General features: G+C 38.9%; 1 protein-coding gene across 1 annotated transcript in view; it reads left to right on the top strand.

Annotated features, from left to right (window-relative positions):
- Positions 1–23,732, top strand: part of CEP85L (centrosomal protein 85 like) — a 172,206-nt gene that overhangs the window by 83,050 nt on the left and 65,424 nt on the right. The window contains 1 exon segment of the mRNA XM_003121248.5: positions 5,005–5,126. Within this exon segment, the coding sequence (XP_003121296.3) occupies positions 5,005–5,126 (122 nt within the window).

The following is a 23,732-nucleotide window of genomic DNA, read 5'->3' on the forward strand; positions in this document are numbered from 1 at the left end:
CCACTGTACAGCAAGGGGGTCAGGTTATCCTTACATGTATACATTGCAATTACAGTTTTTCCCCACCCTTTCTTCTGTTGCAACATGAATATCTAGACATAGTTCTCAATGCTATTCAGCAGGATCTCCTTGTAAATCTATTCTAGGTTGTGTCTGATAAGGCCAAGCTCCCGATGCCTCCCACTCCCTCCCCTTCCCATCAGGCAACCACAAGTCTCTTCTCCATGACTTGGTAATTCTTTGTTTTTACATCTTAATTACAGAGAAAGGCTTCCTTTCCTTTATTCCTATTTGCTCAATTTTATAGCTTAATTTTTTATTTATTTGTTTTCTAAAGGGTATAGAACAAGGAAGCTACAAATCAGAAGAATAAATTATCATATTTTATGTGTATTTATTCATGGTCATATCTGGCAAATACTTCAGTGCTCCATCCTGTCAGTGGTTCAAGTGCTATAAACCAAGTGATGTTGGCATTTGCTTTTCTCTTGCAGATCTACGTTTTCCTTCTGTTTAGTCCCTCTGTTCCTAGATGCCATGGAGTTTTATAAAACAAGAAAGGGCTTTTCCTTAGGAATGTTAGCTAGGGGAAAAATTTTAGCAATGACTTATAGAAGAATAGAATACTTAATATTTTCTTGAGAGAGTATCGTCTGTTGCCTAGGCTCTTATTTTATTGAAATAGCTACAGGATATATAAGATAAAGTATAGCTTAAAATATTATGGTATTGGTCATTCTCGATTTGTAATAATTAGCAGTGGAGGAATCTTTTTTAGATTTTTTGGATGAGGAGACCATAGACCATCAAGCTACCTTAGAAGTGTTCTGTTAGGCATGATAACAATATACAAAGGCTAATATTTTAAATGTCTGTAAAACATTATCAGGATATTAATACATAACTCAGTATGTAAGATATAGTCACTTTTGGTCTCCAAATAAATGAAATATTTAGTATTATACATTATGGTGCCAATGGTTCACCATTATCATTCTGGTAAATTCCACATATATGTTGAGTTTTAGAATTATTGCTGTAGTCTTTTGTCTTGCTTAGTTTTGATGAAGTCCTGTTGGAGCTATAGTTTAACTAAATAACTTTCTTGAAATGACTTGCCCATTAAATTGATAGCCATTAATTGCAATTGAGACTTTCTCTTAATAGCACCTATTATTTATGCTGAATCTTCTCTTCTGAGAGCAATTACTTTCAAATATTTTTCTCTGCTCTTGTGACAATATGAAATTTGAAATACCTTAGTCAACTAGATCATAGTAGAAACAGTGTGACAGTATGGTGCTCTTTTTTTGGACTACCAGTGTCTGAATTCTGGCTCTGCCAACTAAATGTAAGTTGGTGGCAGTGCTAAAATGGGAGAATTTTGAGGGGCTGACTAGTGCAGAAACCAGCTAATTAGGAAGGAAGCCGTGGTAGTGTCCTGAAGCCCTTTTTATGCCAGGAAGTAACTTTTTTGTTGGATGATGGAGAGTTCTGAGGAGTGGCCTGGGTAGTGGGCAACATTTAGGGGGTTTGGGTGGCAGCTAGTCATCAACCACAGTGGGAAATACTTAAGTATTGCAACAATTGATATATCTGTACTGGTGCATATTGGCTCAGAATCTGCCTGAGCTGCATGTTAGGCAACAGAAAGAATGAAATTCAGAGATAGGATCTTTGACTAACCTGCACCTATAACCCTGTGTGTCACACTCCAAATATCTGCCTGTCTGATAAAGTTATGTACTTATTATTATCTAGTTTCTACCCTTCTTAGTCTATTCATCTTGTGCTAGCTTCCTGCTGCCTGAAACATCCTGTCCTAATATTGCTTGCAGTCATCTTAATTTAAAGGGTTAATCTAGGACTAGTTAATGTCACCCAGTTAGTAGTTTATTCAGGAATAGTTCTTGTCAATAGCATCTTTGGAAAACAAAGGATAAAAATATTGCCGCATATTTGAATTCTCCTAAAGTTGCTTTTTGGTGTTTATGTAGCATCACTTAGCTTGCCAAGGAATTCATATTCCTGTTTGATTTACCAATTGTTAGTTTCCTAGAGGTGCCATACCAAAGGACATAAACAGGATAGCTTAAAACAAGAAATTTATTGTCTCACAGTTCTGGAGGCTAGAAGTCCAAAATCAAGGTGTCAGCAGAGTTAGTTCCTTCTGGGAGCTATGAAGAAAACTCTGTTCCAGGCCAAGTTCCTAATGGTTTTCTGGCAATCTTGTGTTCCTTTGCCTGTAGATGCATCACTCCAATAAGTGTTTTCATCTTGGCTTGGTGTTCTCTCTCTTTCTCTTTACATAGTCTTCCGTTTGTGCATGTCTGTGTTCAGATTTCCCCTTTTAATATCATTTAATTTGGTCAGTTTGATTAATATGTGTCTTTGAGTGTTCCTCCGTGGGTTTATTTTAAATGATACTCATTGTGCTTCCTGGATTTGAGTGAGTGGTTCCTTTCCCATGTTAGGGAATTTTTTGACTATTATCTCTTGGAATATTTTTTCTGTCTCCTTCTCTTTCTCTTCTCCTTCTGGCACTCCTATAATACATATGTTGGTGCGTTTAATGTTGCCCCAGTGTTCTCTGAGACTCTATTCATTTGTTTTCAATCTTTTTTCTCTTTTCTGTTCTGCATCCATAATTTCCACTAATCTGTCCTCCAGCTCACTTATTCCTTCTTCTGCCTCCTGTGTTCTGCTGTTAGCTGCTTCTAGTGAATTTTTTATTTCAGTTATTGTATTTTGCATCTCTTCTTGTTTAAGTTTTATATCTTGTATCTCTTTGGTCAGTGTTTCCTGTAAGTTATCCATCTTTGCCTCCAGTTTATTTCCAATGTCTTGCATCATCTTCAGCATCAACAGTCTAAAGTCTTTCCTAGAGGCTGAGAATCTCCTGATCACTTAGCTGATTTTCTGGGGGTTTTTCTTTCTCCCTCACCTGACTTATACTTCTCTGTCTTTTCATTTTTATAGGTTTTTGGCATGGTGACCTTTTTACAGATAATAGAGTTGTAGCCTCTCTTACTCCTGGTGTCTGCCCCCCTTGTAGCTGAAGTTGGTATAGGGGGGCTTGCTGTGTGCTTCCTAATGGGAGGGACTGATGCCTGCACACTGGTAGTTGGAGCTGATTCCTGTCCCTCTGGTGGGTGGGGCTTTTTCTCTGGATGGGATTAGAGGCGGCTGTGTGCCTAGGGGGTCTTTAGGCAGCCTGTTTACTGATGGGTGGGGCTGTGATCCCACTCAAAGATTGTTGTTTGGCCTGGGGCTTCTCAGTGCTGATGGGTGGGACCAGATTTTCCCAAGATGGCCACCTCCAGAGAAAGGCAAAGGGCTGCTGGATACTCCTGAGAGCTTTGCTTCCAATGTCCTTCCCCCACAACAAGCCACATTCACCCCTGTTTTCCCAGGAGGTCCTCCAAGAACTGCGGTCAGATTTGACCCAGATTCCTATGGAGACTTTGCTTTGCCCTGGGACCCAGTGCATGTGAAAGTCTGTGTGTGCCTTTTAAGAATGGGGTCTCCATTTCCCCCAGTCCTGTGGAGCTCCTGTGCACAAGCCCCACTGGCCTTCAATGCCAGATGCTCTGGGGGATCTTTCTCCCAGTGCCAGATTCCCACATGTGGGAGTTTGATGTGGGGCTCAGAACTCTCACTCCTGTAGGTGAGTTTCTGTGAACCAGTTAACTTTCCAGTCTGTGGGGCTTCCCACCTGGGACGTATGGGGTTGTTTATATGGCATAATCACCCCTCCTACCTCTTGATGTGGCCTCCTGTTTGTCTTCTGGAGTAGGATATCTTTTTGAAGGTTTCTGGTCCATTTGGTTGAAGATTGCTCAGCATTTAGTTGTAAATTTTGTTGTTTTTAGGAGAGAAGTTGAGCTCCATTCCTTCTGTTCCACCATCTTAATCCCATCCCTTCCCCCCTTTTAATGTCAGATACCAGTCATGTCATGTAGGATTAGGGCCCACCCTAATGACTTCATCTTAACTTGACTATATCTACAAAGTCGAGTCCGAGGAGCTGTGGGGTCGACCAGCTGTCCCGACCGACTCGTCCCGGGTTTGAGCTGACGTGGGATCGACCAGTTATCCCGGCCAAGTTGGTCCCGGGTCCAAGGGGCCGCGGGTCGACCAGCTGTCCTGGCAGACTTGGACCCGGCTCTGAGGAGCTGTGGAGTTCCCCAGCTACCCCGACCGACTCGGTACTGTGTCTGCTATTTCCAAATGAGATTACATAATCTCATTTGTAATGAGATTACATAATCTCATTTGTAATGAGATTACAAATAACATCTTTTTGAGGGGACACAGTTCAGCTACTACCAGTATTAAAAATTTGTCTTTGTGTCCATGATAGAAGTTTGAGGACATCTGATATATTGGCTTTTGTTGTTATTTGTTTTAAATATCTGAAAATTTTCTTAAATTCTAAAGAGTTTTTTTTTCTGAATGATGTAACATACACTGGAGACCAATAATCATCTAGATTACCTGCTATTTAATAGTCATTTCCTGTAGATATATCTACTACTTTGTGAAAATATTTTAGCTTTTGAAATTTTAATGTAATTAAATGATAATATGATACATGACAACTTGAAGTCTGAATGCTACATATACTGTTTTTATTCCCTTGTGGAAACCTTTCTGGTAATGTTTGTACAGTCTAGCCATGGTACATTCTTTTACTGTACTCCTTCCTTAGGCAATAATTAAACTCTTATTTCCAGAAACCTTCCAAAAGATAACAAAAGTCTTATATATACTATTATAATATGTTGTATTGTCACCAATTCTTCATTAGATTTGTACATTTTTCTTTGGAATCTCCTTAAAATTCTTCAATTATGTTGTATTCGCAGGTGTGATTTCTGATGGTCTAAAAAAATCACATGGAGAATTCTCTACTTTAAATGAAAATCATTGGGAAATACTAGATGAGCTATAAACATTCTTTGCCACCTTGTGTATACTAATAGTGTAAACATGTTTGTATAGGTTTTGACTGGATCATCTCATCAAAGTTATTCACCTGCTGGCTATCAAGATTTCGGTAAATGGGAATCAGTGCTGAAAATCAAAGAAGGACTACTAAGGCAGAAAGAAATTGTAATTGATCGGTGAGTCCTTTTTTTATTACTAATAAGTATTTCAGGCATGTAGAAAGGTAGGTTAATAAAACAGATATCTTTGTATTCACTACGGTAAAGTTTAAGAATTAGAACCTTACAAATACATGGATGTCTCATGTCAGCCCCAGGCCTTTTAAGAACCACTATCAGAACTGAGAGTCATTTGGTTGGTCTGTCTGTCTGTCTGTTTTCTTCCATCCTTCCATTTGTATTAGAGTAACTCATTATTTGGGAACTCCTCGTTATCTTCTTTGTACATGTAGCAAGTTAGCTTCAGTGCTAATTAACTATTAAAGCTGGTGTCTTTGTGTTTTACACTTGGGAAACTATCAAATTGGAAAGCTACTTTAAAGTAGTAATTTCCTTTAACTAATATATGTTAGTTCTGAAGGCACAGAATTTATGAAAATCATGAATATTTAAAATTAATGACTTAGGAGCTGTTGCTGTGGCATGATGGGATCAGCAGCATCTTGGGAGCACTGGGACCAATATCCGGCCAAGCACAGTGGGTTAAGAATCTGATGTGGTCACAGCTGTGGCTTAGTTTGAAACTATGGTTTGGATCTGATCCCTGGCCTGGGAGTTCCATATGCCATGGGGCAGCCAAAAAAAAAAAAAAAAATTAATGACTTAAAGATAAAAATTTTAGAAATTTGTGGGGACATTCCAAAAAGTTTGCCTATTTGAATACCAAAGTTCTGAAAAAAATTATTTTGAAATTAATCTCCTGATTATTCTGAGCAAAAACCCTGAATATTACTTAATTATATTATTTATGATGTATATTGGTTCTCTATCATTTATGTAATATTTTAGGGATAAACATGTTATATATCATGCTAATTGGGAAATAGTGTGAGGAGGCATTTTTTTCTTAATCAGTGCCAATTACTGCTTATTTTCATATGCTTATATGGGCTAAAAGTAGTAGATATTTTAGTGTTAAAATTAAATCCTGGGATAGAGGACAAGATGGCGGAGGAGTAGGGGGACACGCTCGCCCTCTCCCACAAACACAACAAAAAAAGCACATCTACAGAAGAAATGACTCGCACAGAACAACAACCAATCGCTGGCAGAGGAACCTAAACTCCAATAACGGCAAGAAGTTCGTGACATTATTGGGCAGAACGGGAGAAAAGAGGAGAGTGAGAGAAGGTGAATCCGAGCGGGACGGGCGCTCCTGAAAGGGAACTGCGGAGGAGAAAGGGATCCCGCACCCTGGAAAGTCTCCTACCGGGGGAAAGATCAAACGAACCGGAGGAATCTCCAGATGCAGAGAAGAGTGTAGCAGTAAGTCGGAGTACGGAAAAAAGATCAAGAACCCAACGGACCATCTGAACTACGGGCACAGTCACCAAAAATTGAGACGCCTGGGTGGGGGCTGGGCACCGAATCCTCGGCTCCAGAGGTTAGTCCCCGGGAAAGGGCAGGGGGACGCCTGGGTGGGGGCTGGGCACCGAGACCTCAGCTCTGAAGGTTGGTCCCCGAGAGGGGGCCGGGGGACGCCTGGGTTGGGGCTGGGCACCGAGACCTCGCCTCCGAAGGTTAGTCCCCAAGAAAGGGCCGGGGGACGCCTGGTGGGGGGGGCTGGGCACCGAGACCTCGGCTCCAGAGATTAGTCCCCGGGCTAGGGGGGCGGGGAAGAGCGGAAACTGCTTGGGAGGTCTCTAAACCATTTGACGGGGCAGAGACTGCCTGGGAGACTAGAAAACAAAGCTGTCGCAGAGGAAGGGAGCAATACTCTAGGGGCGGGGAAGTGGAAAGCCGCCGCAGAGGGAACCTGGGAGAAGAGCCTGGTCTGCGCCCGTGCTGGGGAGGGGAGAGAAGAAGGGGTGGGTCCCCATAGAATACCCCCCACGCCACAGCAAGCTTACAGGCCCGCTAGCTAGCAGAAAGCTGTGCTTCCCAGTGCATTCCCTCCCCCACCCCCGCCACCCCCTATGCTCTCGCTGAACCTGGGGCTGCCTGCCATCCAGGAGGGCTGGCCTCAACAATTGCCTGAAGCCTACCACCGCAGGGGCTCTCCCTGCACAGGCCTGCTTGCCCTTTGGAGGGGCTACACTTCCACAGAGCAGCACCAAACACCACCAGCCCCCTAGAAAAGGCCTGCAGCCCAGAAAAGCTAGAACAAGCCTAGCCAGGCCGTGAATAGATCGACCTAATTCTCCGACGGTTTTTCTGAGACGGGCTCCCCCGGGGAGGAGCCTCTTGAGTCTCCAAGGGCCTTGCTACACGCCCAAGACCCCAGGGGGTGCTAAGACCTAGTGGACCAGCTGCATAGGACTGCCAGCTCCAGGCAGGACCCCCTGCAGCCCAGAAAAGCTGCAACAAGCCTGGCCGAATTGGGAAAAGATCTCAGACGGTCTTTCTGAGTCGGGCTGTCCTGGGGAGGAGCCTCTTGAGTCTCCAAGGGCCCTGCTACCCGCCCAAGACCCCAAGGGGTGCTGAGACCTAGTGGACCAGCTGCATAGGACTGCCAGCTCCAGGCAGGACCCCCTGCAGCCCAGAAAAGCTGCAACAAGCCTGGCCGACTTGGGAAAAGATCTCAGACGGTCTTTCTGAGTCGGGCTGTCCTGGGGAGGAGCCTCTTGAGCCTCCAAGGGCCCTGCTACCCGCCCAAGACCCCAAGGGGTGCTGAGACCTAGTGGACCAGCTGCATAGGACTGCCAGCTCCAGGCAGGACCCCCTGCAGCCCAGAAAAGCTGCAACAAGACTGGCCGACTTGGGAAAAGATCTCAGACGGTCTTTCTGAGTCGGGCTGTCCTGGGGAGGAGCCTCTTGAGCCTCCAAGGGCCCTGCTACCCGCCCAAGACCCCAGGGGGTGCTGAGACCTAGTGGACCAGCTGCATAGGACTGCCAGCTCCAGGCAGGACCCCCTGCAGCCCAGAAAAGCTGCAACAAGCCTGGCCGACTTGGGAAAAGATCTCAGACGGTCTTTCTGAGTCGGGCTGTTCTGGGGAGGAGCCTCTTGAGTCTCCAAAGGCCCTGCTACCCGCCCAAGACCCCAAGGGGTGCTGAGACCTAGTGGACCAGCTGCATAGGACTGCCAGCTCCAGGCAGGACCCCCTGCAGCCCAGAAAAGCTACAACAAGCCTGGCGGAATCGGGAAAAGATCTCAGACGGTCTTTCTGAGTCGGGCTGCCCTGGGGAGGAACCTCTTGAGTCTCCAAGGGCCCTGCTACCCGCCCAAGACCCCAGGGGGTGCTGAGAACCAAGTGAAATCTGCTACCATCGTGGGGTGGACCTCCCAGTCCTGTCTGCCCTCAGGAAGTCCTCCTTTGCTTCAAAGAAACACTGTTAGTCCCATCAACACTCCAGAAAAGCCACACTGCCTCAAAAAAAGATTGACCAACAACGACAGCCCTCAGGAAATATTCCAGGGCAGTGACAAGGCAAACACTACCCGATAACGGAGAGTACAACTCCCTCAGGAGAAAGAAGACAACAAGCAAGATGAAGAAGCTGAGAAACCACCCCCAGTCAAACCAACAGGAGAACTCACCTAAAACAGTCAACAATGAAACTGATCTCTGCAGTCTGACAGACCTGGAGTTCAAAAGAGAAATAGTGAAAATACTGAAGGAATTAAGAGAAGATATGAACAGCAATGCAGATACCCTCAGAAAGGAGCTAGAAAATATAAGGAGGAGCCAAGAAAAACTAGAACATTCATTTGCAGAGATGCAAACTGAACTAGGGGCAGTAAAAACCAGAATGAATAATGCAGAAGAACGAATCAGTGATATGGAAGATAGAATAATGGAAATCACTCAATCTGGTCAACAGACAGAAAACCGAATCAAAAAACTGGAAAGCAATATAAGAGACCTATGGGATAATATAAAACGGGCCAATCTACGCATAATAGGAATTCCAGAAGGAGTAGAAAAAGATAAAGGAATGGAAAATATATTTGAAGAAATTATCGCTGGAAACTTCCCAAATCTAAAGGATACTGGATTCAAGATACAAGAAGCACAGAGGGCCCCAAACAAACTGAACCCAAACAGACCCACACCAAGACACATCATAATAAAAATGGCAAAAGTTAGTGATAAAGAGAGGATCCTAAAGGCAGCAAGAGAAAAACAGAATGTTACCTACAAGGGAACCCCCATAAGAATATCAGCTGATTTCTCTACAGAAACACTACAGGCCAGGAGGGAATGGCAAGAGATATTTAAAGTGCTCAAAGGAAAAAATATGCAACCTAGAATACTTTATCCAGCAAGAATATCATTTAAAATAGAAGGGGAAATAAAAATTTTTCCCAACAAACAAAAACTTAAAGAATACAGCAACACAAAACCCAGGTTAAAGGAAATATTGAAAGGGCTTCTCTAAACCAAAAAGAAAGGAAGGAAAGGGAAGAAAAAAGAAAAGAAAAAAAAAAAAAAGAAGAAGAAGAAGAAGAGGAAGAACTAGGACTGAGGAAGATACAATCAGAGAGCAGTCACTCAAATAAGCCAGCATACAGATTTAATCATGAACATGCTTCAAACAAAATAAAATTAAAAAGAAAAAAATAAAAGAGTCATCAAAACCATAAAATGTGGGCAAGGGATGTTAGGAGGTAAATAATCCTTTTTGTTTGTATGTATGTCTCTCTTCTTAATTTTAATATAATAATGAAGTGTTTGAACTTACAGGACCATCAGGCTAAAACACACAATTATGGGAAGGGGTTAGCATACTTAAAAAACAGGGCAACCACAAGCCAAAACCAAATATTGCATTTGCAAAAAATGAAAAAAAAAAATACACTCAAGCAGATAATAACAGGAGACCATCCAACCAAAAAAAAAAAAAAAAAAAAAAAAAAAAGAAGAATGGAGAACCATAGAATCAACTGGAACACGAGGATCAAATGGCAATAAATAATCATCTATCAATTATCACCTTAAATGTCAATGGACTGAATGCCCCAATCAAAAGACACAGAATGGCTGAGTGGATAAAACGGCAAAAACCTTCAATATGCTGCCTACAAGAAACTCACCTTAGGACAAAAGATACATATAGATTGAAAGTGAAAGGCTGGGGAAAAGTATTTCATGCCAATAGACATGACAGAAAAGCAGGAGTTGCAACGCTCATATCAGACAAAATAGACTTTAAAACAAAAGACATAAAGAAAGACAAAGAAGGACACTATTTAATGATTAAGGGATCCATCCAAGGAGAGGATGTTACTATCATCAACATATATGCCCCAAACATAGGAGCACCCAGATACATACAACAAATATTAACAGACATAAAGGGAGATATTGATGAGAATACAATCATAGTAGGAGACCTAAATACCCCCCTCACATCAATGGACAGATCCTCTAGACAGAAAACCAATAAAGCAACAGAGATCCTAAAGGAAACAATAGAAAAGTTAGACTTAATTGATATCTTCAGGACACTACATCCAAAAAAATCAGAATACACATTCTTCTCAAATGCTCATGGAACATTCTCAAGAATCGACCACATATTGGGACATAAAGCGAATCTCAATAAATTTAGGAGCATAGAAATTATCTCAAGTATCTTCTCTGACCACAATGCCATGAAATTAGAAATCAACCATGGGAAAAGGAAAGAGAAAAAACCTACTCCATGGAGACTAAACAACATGCTACTAAAAAACCAATGGGTCAATGAGGAAATCAAGAAGGAAATTAAAAACTATCTTGAAACAAATGATAATGAAGACACAACCTCTCAAAATCTATGGGATGCTGCGAAAGCAGTGCTCAGAGGGAAATTTATAGCAATCCAGGCCTTTCTCAAAAAAGAAGAAAGATCCCAAATTGACAACTTAACCCTCCACCTAAATGAATTAGAAAAAGAAGAACAAAGAAGTCCTAAAGTCAGCAGAAGGAAGGAAATTGTAAAGATCAAAGAAGAAATCAATAAAATAGAGACTCAAAAAACAATAGAGAAAATTAATAAAACCAAGAGCTGGTTCTTTGAAAAGGTGAACAAAATTGATAAACCCCTGGCCAGACTCACTAAAAAGAGGAGAGAAAGAACCCAAATCACCAAAATTATAAATGAAAAAGGAGAAATCACAACGGATACAGCAGAAATTCAAAAAACCATAAGAGAATACTATGAACAACTATATGGCAGTAAGTTTGACAATCTGGAAGAAATGGACAATTTTCTAGAATCTTACAGCCTGCCAAAACTGAATCAAGCAGAAACAGACCAACTGAACAGACCAATCACTAGAAATGAAATTGAAGAGGTCATAAAATCACTCCCTACAAATAAAAGCCCAGGACCAGATGGCTTCACAGGTGAATTCTATCAAACATATAAAGAGGAATTGGTGCCCATCCTCCTTAAACTCTTTCAAAAGGTTGAAGAAGAAGGAATACTCCCAAAGACATTCTATGAGGCCACCATCACCCTCATTCCAAAACCAGGCAGAGATACCACCAAAAAAGAAAACTATCGCCCAATATCATTGATGAATATAGATGCAAAACTTCTCAACAAAATCTTAGCCAACCGAATCCAACAACATATCAAAAAAATTATACACCATGACCAGGTTGGGTTCATCCCAGGTTCACAAGGATGGTTCAACATACGCAAATCAATCAACATCATACACCACATTAACAAGAAAAAAGTCAAAAATCATATGATCATCTCAATAGATGCAGAAAAAGCATTTGACAAAGTTCAACATCCATTCATGATCAAGACCCTCGCCAAAGTGGGTATAGAGGGAACATTCCTGAATATAATCAAAGCCATTTATGATAAACCCACAGCAAATATAATCCTCAATGGGGAAAAACTGAAAGCCTTCTCACTCAAATCTGGAACAAGACAGGGATGCCCACTCTCACCACTGCTCTTCAACATAGTTTTGGAAGTCTTAGCCACAGCAATTAGACAAACAAAAGAAATCAAAGGCATCCATATAGGAAGAGAAGAGATCAAACTGTCACTGTATGCAGATGACATGATTCTATACCTAGAAAACCCTAAGGACTCAACCCCAAAACTCCTTGAACTGATTAATAAATTCAGCAAAGTGGCAGGATATAAGATTAACATTCAGAAGTCAGTTGCATTTCTGTATACCAGCAATGAAGCATTAGAAAAGGAATACAAAAATACGATACCTTTTAAAATTGTACCTCACAAAATCAAATACCTCGGAATACACCTAACCAAAGAGGTAAAGGACCTATATGCCGAGAACTATAAAACCTTAATCAAAGAAATCAAAGAAGATGTAAAAAAATGGAAAGATATTCCATGTTCCTGGATTGGAAAAATCAATATTGTGAAAATGGCCATCCTACCCAAAGCAATCTACAGATTCAATGCAATCCCTATCAAATTACCCATGACATTTTTCACAGAACTAGAACAAACAATCCAAACATTTATATGGAACAACAAAAGACCCAGAATCGCCAAAGCAATCCTGAGAAACAAAAACCAAGCAGGAGGCATAACTCTCCCAGACTTCAAGAAATACTACAAAGCCACAGTCCTCAAAACAGTGTGGTACTGGTATCAAAACAGACAGACAGACCAATGGAACAGAATAGAGAATCTGGAAATTAACCCTGACACCTATGGTCAATTAATCTTTGACAAGGGAGGCAAGAACATCAAATGGGAAAAGGAAAGTCTATTCAGCAAGCATTGCTGGGAAACCTGGACAGCTGCATGCAAAGCAATGAAACTAGAACACACCCTCACACCATGCACAAAAATAAACTCCAAATGGCTGAAAGACTTAAATATACGACAGGACACCATCAAACTCCTAGAAGAAAACATAGGCAAAACACTCTCTGACATCAACCTCATGAATATTTTCTCAGGTCAGTCTCCCAAAGCAATCGAAATTAGAGCAAAAATAAACCCATGGGACCTCATCAAACTGAAAAGCTTTTGCACAGCAAAGGAAACCCAAAAGAAAACAAAAAGACAACTTACAGAATGGGAGAAAATAGTTTCAAATGATGCAACTGACAAGGGCTTAATCTCTAGAATATACAAGCAACTTATACAACTCAACAGCAAAAAAACCAATCAATCAATGGAAAAATGGGCAAAAGACCTGAATAGACATTTCTCCAAGGAAGATATACAGATGGCCAACAAACACATGAAAAAATGCTCAACATCGCTGATTATAAGAGAAATGCAAATCAAAACTACCATGAGATACCACCTCACACCAGTCAGAATGGCCATCATTCATAAATCCACAAATAACAAGTGCTGGAGGGGCTGTGGAGAAAAGGGAACCCTCCTGCACTGCTGGTGGGAATGTAAACTGGTACAGCCACTATGGAGAACAGTTTGGAGATACCTTAGAAATCTATACATAGAATTTCCATATGACCCTGCAATCCCACTCTTGGGCATCTATCCGGACAAAGCTCTACTTAAAAGAGACACATGCACCCGCATGTTCATTGCAGCACTATTCACAATAGCCAGGACATGGAAACAATCCAAATGTCCATCGACAGAGGATTGGATTCGGAAGATGTGGTATATATACACGATGGAATACTACTCAGCCATAAAAAAGGATGACATCATGCCATTTGCAGCAACATGGATGGAACTAGAGAATCTCATACTGAGTGAAATGAGCCAGAAAGACAAAGACAAATACCATATGACATCACTTATAACTGGAATCTAATATCCAGCACAAATGAACATCTCCTCAGAAAAGAAAATCAATCATGGACTTGGAGAAGAGACTTGTGGTTGCCTGATGGGAGGGGGAGGGAGTGGGAGGGATTGGGAGCTTGGGCTTATCAGTCACAACGTAGAATAGATTTACAAGGAGATCCCGCTGAATAGCATTGAGAACTATGTCTAGATACTCATGTTGCAACAGAAGAAATGGTGGGGGAAAAACTGTAATTGTAATGTATACATGTAAGGATAACCTGACCCCCTTGCTGTACAGTGGGAAAATAAAATTAAAAAAAAAAAAAAAAAAAAAAAAAAATTAAATCCTAACTCAAACCTTTAACTATATTTAATAGTTGAAATTTCAAAAGATTTTGCGTAGAAACTTACCACTATTAATCAAGATATGCTGGAATATAAACTAACATGTAGACACCTGGACTTCTTTATTTTCCGTTGTGTTCTCTTGAACACAGCCTGGCACACAGCATGTGCTTAGAGGTGGATACTTCCATACTTGATAAATGATTGAAGATAGTTTTAGTTGATTTTATGAAAAAGTTATTTTAAAATATTAGATATTTCTAGTACAAGTGAATTTTATATATGAATAATTATAGACCCATTTGGATACATATTTTGAACATTTATAATTTAATTCACCGAACATACTTGAAATTAATACTGTTTTTAAACAGACCAAAATTCAGACTTATTAATATGAATACTTTCCCTGAAACAATCAGGATCAATTGGCTTTTATTATTTTTTAAGCATTACTATTCTATTCTGTTGGGTATAAGTTAATAGATGTCTTGATCCACTTGGGCTGCTATAACCAAATGCCATAGGCTGGGTAACTTAGAGACAACAAAAATTTATTTATCCTACATCTGTAGGCTGGGAATTATAAGATCAAGGCACTGGCACATTCATTATCTGGTGAGAGCCAACTTCCTGGTTCCATGGCCATCCTTTTGCTGTAACCTCACATGGTGGAAGGAGCAAGGGAGCTCCCTGGAGCCTTTTTTGTAATGGCACAAATCCCATTCATGAGGACTCTGCCCTCATGACCTAATCACCTCCCCACAGCCCCTACCTCCTAATACCATCACATTGGGCATTAGGATTTAAGGTATGAATTTGGAGGGAGGGGGGTTCAAACATTCAGCCTATGGCAGTGAGAATGGAGAAAATTATTGATATAATCTATCAAAAATATATATTTGTCAGTTTTATATGTTGTAGAAAGATACTAAGGAAATAACCCAAAATCATTCAGGTTGCTCAGTTGGCCAGTTCTTCATCTATTCTCATTTATTGGACCCATGGTAGCTACAGTTATCAGGTAGGAGTTGGCTGGTCTAGGCTAGCCTCACTGGATGGTTTTTTTTCCTCCATGTGGTTTGTTATCCTCCAGTATTCTAGCTAAGTTTTATTCATACAGCGGCTGGATTAAGTTCAAAGAGAAAATGAAGCATATACGTTCTCTTGGAGCTTAGGCTCAGAACTGGCACAAAATCACTCCTCTGTGTTCACAATTGCATGAGAAAAAAATGGATTTTTTTGTTTCTTTAAAATGCATATAGCTTTTGTAGATTTTGAATAATTAGGTCAAAGCAGATCAAATGTTAAGGAAAAATAACTACTATAAAAACTATTGCTAAATGTGCCCCATCTCAAGAGAAAAAGCATATAGGTTAATTCCAAAAACAGCTCAGAAGAAAGAAGGAAGCCTGATTTCTAATTCTTTATATTTGACACTAACTGTTTCAGTGATTCTGAATAAGGTATTTGACCTTCTGCATATTGATCTGCTCAACTGCCTGAGTACAAGAGTTTCACCACATAAATAAAAATGAGGTTTTTTTGAAGCTCCCTGTTTTAGGCAACTCTCCTCTCTCACCTAGTTTATAGCAAGAGGAATAAATGAATAAATGTATGTAAAAAACCCTAATACAGTCTGATGAATAGTGGCCATCAGCAAATAGTAACCACACATATGTTTTGTATGTATAATAGTTATGTTTGCATGCATGTCTTTCCTCAGTAGACTCTTTGCTCCTTCACAGAAATAACTGTTTCATGTACATTTCACTACTCATAATAGGTACTCACCAAATGTTCAGGCAGAGGAAATAGCCTCATTTTAATGAAAAAGAGGTTAAGGTTGTTGGTTAACCTATGCTATTACTGATACTAGTGGGAGGTCTTGTAATGGTTTCCTCTTTGAAATTTTATAGCTTTTACCACTGAATATAAGATATAGGGGTTAAGTTGGTGCATATAATGTAAGATATAGGGGTTAAGTTAGTGCTTTTAAGCCTGATCTAGAGAAGAACCCTTCTGTGGTGACAGCTGAGTTAATGCTATTAGTAAACGATATTGTCAGTGTAAAGGAGTATTCTCATTTTTTCATTAATTGCAGTTTACAATAGAGTATGTACAAACTGTAAGATTTTGTTCAATAATAAAGATTCTGACTAGCCAGTGTTCTTGGTCCTTGAGAAGGAGATTCTAAATCTTTGGATTGCCTTTTTCTTCACAAGCCCCTGGAACACACCTGCATTTATCCTAACGAGGTAGTGCTTGGACCCTAGGGAGCAGCTTCAGGATGGGGGCTGTTCACCAGAGAGACTAACCTTGTGATCAGAGGATTGGGTTGGAACTTTGAGCCAGCTCAGCCTGCAGGGAGAGGAGGAGGCTGGAGATTGAATTCAATCACGTGGGCAGTGATTTTATTATAGCACATGAAATGGTATGTTAAAAACTCTGGGAACTCCCCAGATTGGTAGCTAGTTGGTTAGAAGTGTGAGTTAGGGATCCCATCTCAGTCTGGCATCTGAAGTGAGGCTTTCTTTTTGGGGACCCTGCCCTTAAAGCTGTGGAGTCTCATGCTAACCTAAGTTGTTTAGTGTTAGAATTGAATTTCATGCAATATGGTAGTTGACTTTGAAACAAAATAGGTTTAGAAAATGATTTTTATAATACTTTATACCTGGGTATACAGAACCAAAATAAGTTAGAAAAACACTGTTAAAACTGTATTTAAATAATCAGATAAGCTGATTAAAAATATTCAAATCTTATTTCAACAGTTGTGATGGAAAATAAGTATGTGAAAAAAAAAGAATGTATATGGATGTATGGCTGGGTCACTTTGCTATGCAGCAGAAATTGACAGAGCATTGTAAATCAACTATAATAAAAAATTTAAAAAAATAAATAAATATGGCTCTTGCATTATGGGGTCCATCTCAAAGTAAAAGATGGACTACAAATTGCCATGCACAAAATCTCATATGTTAATTGATTTTATCTTTGAGGTTGGAATTTTAATAACTTTTAGCAACCATGATATGTACACATAGGTCTTTAAAAATTAAGATCATAAGTCCTAGCTTATAAAGCAGATGAATTAGAAGGACATTTAATGTGAATTCAATTAAAAAAAATCTGCAATAAACCAAATAATTCACCATTGATTATAAAAATTTACCTAGTAAAATTGTAATACGATTTTACTTCCACATGTAATTAAATGAGAAATATATACATCAATGAAGCCTCAGATGATAGCTAGCATTTTTTAGCTAAAACTATTTTTCTTAGTATGGAGCATGATAATGTGAGAAAAAATAATGTATACATGTGTGTGTAACTGGGTCACCATGCTGTACAGTAGAAAAAAAATATATTGGAGAAATAACAATTGATTACAATTAAAAAAATTTTACAAAAGTATTTTTAATTAATGTATGTACATTTTTAGACATACACTATTACTCACTTTATAGACTACAGTCTAATATAAATATAACTTATAAATGCACTGGGAAACCAAAAAATTTATGTGACTGGCTTTATTTTGGTGGTCTGGAACCAAACCTCTAGTCTCTTTTAAGTTCTACCTATAAATGCAAAAGCTATCATTTTAGTATACTTTGGGAGTATTTTCAAACTATACACTTGGCTTTGTTTGATAGGCCCACCTGTGGATAAATTGAAAATTCTGACTAGTCCAAGAAAAATTAATCTCTTTTCATAATTTAAAAATACCAAGAAAATATCTTCAGAAGTACATTTCAAAACTAAAGCCCAGAGCCATATTTTGTATTTGCCCAAAATTAATTAATGTCAATTGTGTAGGGTAAAGGTAAGGAAACAGATTCTTTAAAACTGTGTTTTATCCCTTATTTATAGTACTAGAAGTAGTTTGAAAATATAAGCTAATGAAATAGAGGGGGGTATGTTTTCACATGGTAATGGGTTTTTCCTTTTATGTGCATTCTTTTGGAAACGGTTTGGGGAAAAAGAAAATGTATGGAAAATTAAAATTTCACTGGTTTTCCTCTTCATATGCTACACTTTTGGTCATCTGTTCTTTTATTCTAGTCTTTCTCTCTTTGGTAATGCATGAAGAATGTCTCCTTGATAACCATCTCTGATAAATTATTCAAGATGGCCACTGAGCATAATTTATTTGGTGATAATCTGTAATGGTTTTAAAAGCCATTAATGATTTTCAAAACTCTCAAGGGAAACTATTCTCAAAGACCAAATTTAATTAGAAAAGGCAAGGAACCTTCTCAGAAAGTAACAGATACACATTTTTGCTTCAACTAGAGACTGATTTGTGCATATTATTGTTTCCTGAGTGAGGTACAAGATCACTGCATTTCTAGCTAGGTTTGGTAGCATAGTTGTTTTAGCAGCTCCTTGACTTCTAATATTTTAACTGTCGTTTTTTCCAATTTTCAAAGGCCATGTTTTGAGTATTCTTCCTGATGCCTCTCTTGTTATGCAAGTGAAAGTCCCCATCCTGTCAGGATCCTACTTTCTGTCTCAGGCAGAAGAAACATCCCTAGAAGCAGCTCCAGCTTTCCCTTTTTTCGCCCCCTGAAATTTGTGGTATAAAGATCCCATAACAAAATATATTTGAAGAAATTATCACAAAATATATTTGAAGAAACTTCCCAAATCTAAAGGATACTGAGTTCAAGATACAGGAAGCACAGAGGGTCCCAAACAAGTTGAACCCAAATAGACCCACACCAAGACACATTATAATAAAAACGGCAAAAGTTAATGATAAAGAGAGGACCCTAAAGGCAGCAAGAGAAAAGCAAAATGTTACCTATAAGGGAACCCCCATAAGGTTATCAGCTGATTTCTCTACAGAAACTCTACAGGCCAGGAGGGAATGGCAAGAGATATTTAAAGTGCTAAAAGGAAAAAATATGCAACCTAGAATACTCTATCCAGCAAGAATATCATTTAAAATAGAAGGGGAAATAAAATTTTTTCCAACAAACAAAAGCTAAAAGAATACAGCAATACAAAACCCAGGCTAAAAGAAATATTGAAAGGGCTTCTCTAAACGAAAAAGAAAGGATGATTGAGGAAACCACAATCAGAGAGCAGTCACTCAAATAAGCTGGCATACAGATTTAATCATGAACATGTTTAAAAGAAAATAAAATTAAAAAGAAAAAAAGAGTCATCAAAATCATAAAATGTGGGCAAGGGAAGTAAGGAAATTAATAGACTGTTAAAAAAAATTTTTTTGTTTGTTTGTTTCTCTTCTTAATTTTAGTATAGTAATGAAGGACCATCAGGCTAAAACACACGATTATAGGAAGGGGTAAGCATACTTAAAAAACAGGGCACTCACAAACCAAAACCAAACATTGCATTTGCAAAAAAATGAAAAAAAACAACAACACTCAAGCAGAAAATAATCAGAGACATCCAACCAAAAAAAGGCAGAATGGAGAACCATAGAATCAACTGTAACAAGAGGTTTAAAATGGCAATAAATAATCATCTCTCAGTTATCACCTTAAATGTCAATGGACTGAATGCTCCAATCAAAGACACAGAGTGGCTGAGTGGATAAAAAAGCAAAAACCTTCAATCTGCTGCCTACAAGAAATTCACCTTAGGACAAAGGACACATATAGATAGAAAGTGAAGGGGTAGGAAAAAATATTTCATGCCAATAGACATGACAGCAAAGCAGGAGTTGCAATACTCATATCAGACAAAACAGACTTTAAGACAAAAGACATAAAGAAAGACAAAGAAGGACGTTATTTAATGATTAAGGGATCCATCCAAGAAGAGGATATTACTATCATCAACATATATGCCCAAAATACAGGAGCACCCAGATACACACAACAAATATTAACAGACATAAAAGGAGAAATTGATGGGAATACAATCATAGTAGGAGACTTTAATACCCCACTCACACCAATGGACAGATCCTCTAGACAGAAAACCAATAAAGCAACAGAGATCCTAAAGGAAACAATAGAAAAGTTAGACTTAATTGACACCTTCAGGACACTACATCCAAAAAAATCAGAATACACATTCTTCTCAAGTGCACATTCTCAAGAATCAACCATGTATTGGGACATAAAGCTAACCTCAACAAATTTAAAAGTATAGAAATTATTTCAAGTATCTTCTCTGATCACAATGGTATGAAACTAGAAATCAACCATGGGAAAAGGAAAGACAAAAAACCTACTACATGGAGACTAAACAACATGCTACTAAAAAACCAATGGGTCAATGAGGAAATCAAGAAGGAAATTAAAAAATACCTTGAAACAAATGATAATGAAGACACAACCTCTCAAAATCTATGGGATGCAACAAAAGCAGTGCTCAGAGGGAAATTTTATAGCGATACAGGCCTTCCTCAAAAAAGAAGAAAGATCTCAAATTGACAACTTAACCCTCCACCTAAATGAATTAGAAAAAAAAGAACAAAAAAGACCTAAAGTCAGCAGAAGGAAGGAAATTATAAAGATCAAAGAGGAAATCAATAAAATAGGGATTCAAAAAACAATAGAGAAAATTAATAAAACCAAGAGCTGGTTCTTTGAAAAGGTAAACAAAATTGACAAACCCCTGGCTAGACTCACTAAGAAGAGGAGAGAAAGAACCCAAATAAACAAAATTAGAAATGAAAAAGGAGAAATCACAATGGATACTGCAGAAATACAAAACAAACAAACAAACAAAAAACATGAGAGTACTATGAACAACTATATGCCAACTAATTTGATAATCTGGAAGAAATGGACAATTTTCTAGAATCTTACAGCTTGCCAAAACTGAATCAAGTAGAAACAGACCAACTGAACAGACCATCACTAGAAATGAAATTGAAGAGGTCATAAAAACACTCCCTACAAATAAAAGTCCAGGACCAGATGGCTTCACAGGTGAATTCTACCAAATATATAAAGAGGATCTGGTGCCCATCTCCATAAACTTTTTCAAAAGGTTGAAGAAGAACACTTCCAAAGACATTCTATGAGGCCACCATCACCCTCATTCCAAAACCAGACAAAGATACTACCAAAAAAGAAAACGATCAGCCAATATCTTTGATGAATATAGATGCAAAAATTCTCAACAAAATCTTAGCCAACCGAATCCAACAACATATCAAAAAAATTATACACCATGACCAGGTTGGGTTCATCCCAGGTTCACAAGGATGGTTCATCATACGCAAATCAATCAATGTCATACACCACATTAACAAAAGTCAAAAACCATATGATCATCTCAATAGATGCAGAAAAAGCATTTGATAAAGTCCAACATCCATTCATGATCAAAACTCTTGCCAAAGTGGGTATAGAGGGAACATTCCTGAACATAATCAAAGCCATTTATGACAACCCACAGCAAATATAATACTCAATGGAGAAAAACTGAAAGACTTCTCACTCAAATCTGGAACAAGACAGGGATGCCCACTCTCACCACTGCTCTTCAACATAGTTTTGGAAGTCCTAGCCACAGCAATTAGACAAAGAAGTAAAAGGCATCCAAATAGGAAGAGAAGAGATCAAACTGTCACTGAATTCAGACAACATGATACTATATACAGAAAACCCTAAGGACTCAACCCAAAAACTGCTTGAACTGATTAATAAATTCAGCAAAGTAGCAGGATATAAGATTAACATTCAGAAATCAGTCGCATTTCTGTATAACAACAGTGAAATGTTAGAAAAGGAATGCAGAGACAATACCTTTTAAAATTGCACCTCAAAAAATCAAATACCTCGGAATACACCTGACCAGGAGGTAAAGGACTTATATGCTTATATCAAAGAAATTAAAGAAGATGTAAGAAATGGAAAGATATTCCATGTTCATGGATTGGAAAAATCAATATTGTAAAAATGGCCATGCTACTACCAAAGCAATCTACAGATTCAATACAATCCCTATCAAATTACCCATAACATTTTTCACAGAACTGGAACAAACAATCCAAAAATTTATATGGAACCACAAAAGACCCAGAATTGCCAAAGCAATCCTGAGAAACAAAAACCAAGCAGGAGGCACAACTCTCCCAGATTTAAAGCAATATTACAAAGCCACAGTCAACAAAACAGTGTGGTACTGGTATCAAAACAGACAGACAGACCAATGGAACAGAATAGAGAATCCGGAAATAAACCCTGACACCCATGGCCAATTAATCTTTGACAAGGGAGGCAAGGACATAAAATGGGAAAAAGAAAATCTATTATTCAGCAAGCATTGCTGGGAAACCTGGACAGCTGCATGCAAAGCAATGAAATTAGAACACACCCTCACACCATGCACAAAAATAAACTCAAAATGGCTGAAAGACTTAAATATATGACAGGACACCATCAAACTCCTAGAAGAGAACATAGGCAAAACACTCTCTGGCATCAACCTCAGTCTCGCAAAGCAACAGAAATAAGAACAAAAATAAACCCATGGACCTAATCAAACTGAAAAGCTTTTGCACAGCAAAGGAAACAAAAAGAAAACAAAAAGACAACTTACAGAATGGGAGAAAATAGCTTCAAACGGACAAGGGCTTAATCTCTAGAAATATAAGCAACTTATACAACCCAACAGCAAAAAAGCCAACAACCCAATGGAAAAATGGGCAAAAGACCTGAATAGACTGTTCTCCAAGGAAGATATACAGATGGCCAACAAGCACATGAAAAAGTTCTCAACATCACTGATTATTAGAGAAATGCAAATCAAAACTACCATGAGATACCACCTCACACCCGTCAGAATGGCCATCATTAGTAAGTCCACAAATAACAAGTGCTGGAGGGGTTGTGGAAAAAAGGGAACCCTCTTGCACTGGCTGGTGGAATGTAAACTGGTACAGCCACTATGGAGAACAGTTTGGAGATACCTTAGAAACCTATACATAGAACTTCCATATGACCCCACAATCCCACTCTTGGGCATATATCCAGACAAAACTCTACTTAAAAGAGACACATGCACCCGCATGTTCATTGCAGCACTGTTCACAATAGCCAAGACATGGAACCATCCAATTGTCCATTGACAGATGATTGGATTTGGAAGATGTGGTACATATACATAATGGAATACTACTCAGCCATAAAAAAGAATGACATAATGCCATTTGCAGCAACATGGATGAACTAGAGACTCTCATACTGAGTGAATGAGCCAGAAAGACAAAGACAAATACCATATGATTTCACTTATTACTGGAATCTAATATATAGCACAAACGAACCTTTCCACAGAAAAGAAAATCATGGACTTGGAGAATAGATTTGTGGCTGTCCGGGAGGGGGAGGGAGGAAGTGGGAGTGTTGGGAGCTTGAGGTTATTGGATACAACTTGGAATGGATTTACAAGGAGATCCTGCTAAGTAGCATTGAGAACTATGTCTTGATACTTATATTGCAACAGAACAAAGGTGGGGGGAAAAAATGTATACATGTAAGGGAACTTGGTCCCCATGCTGTACAGTGGAAAAAAATTAAATAATAAAACAAGAAAAAAAAAAGATCCCATAACATGAAATCTGCCCTCTTAATAAATCAGATA

Source organism: Sus scrofa, chromosome 1, assembly GCF_000003025.6.
Source record: "Sus scrofa isolate TJ Tabasco breed Duroc chromosome 1, Sscrofa11.1, whole genome shotgun sequence".
Classification (NCBI taxonomy): Eukaryota; Metazoa; Chordata; class Mammalia; order Artiodactyla; family Suidae; genus Sus; species Sus scrofa.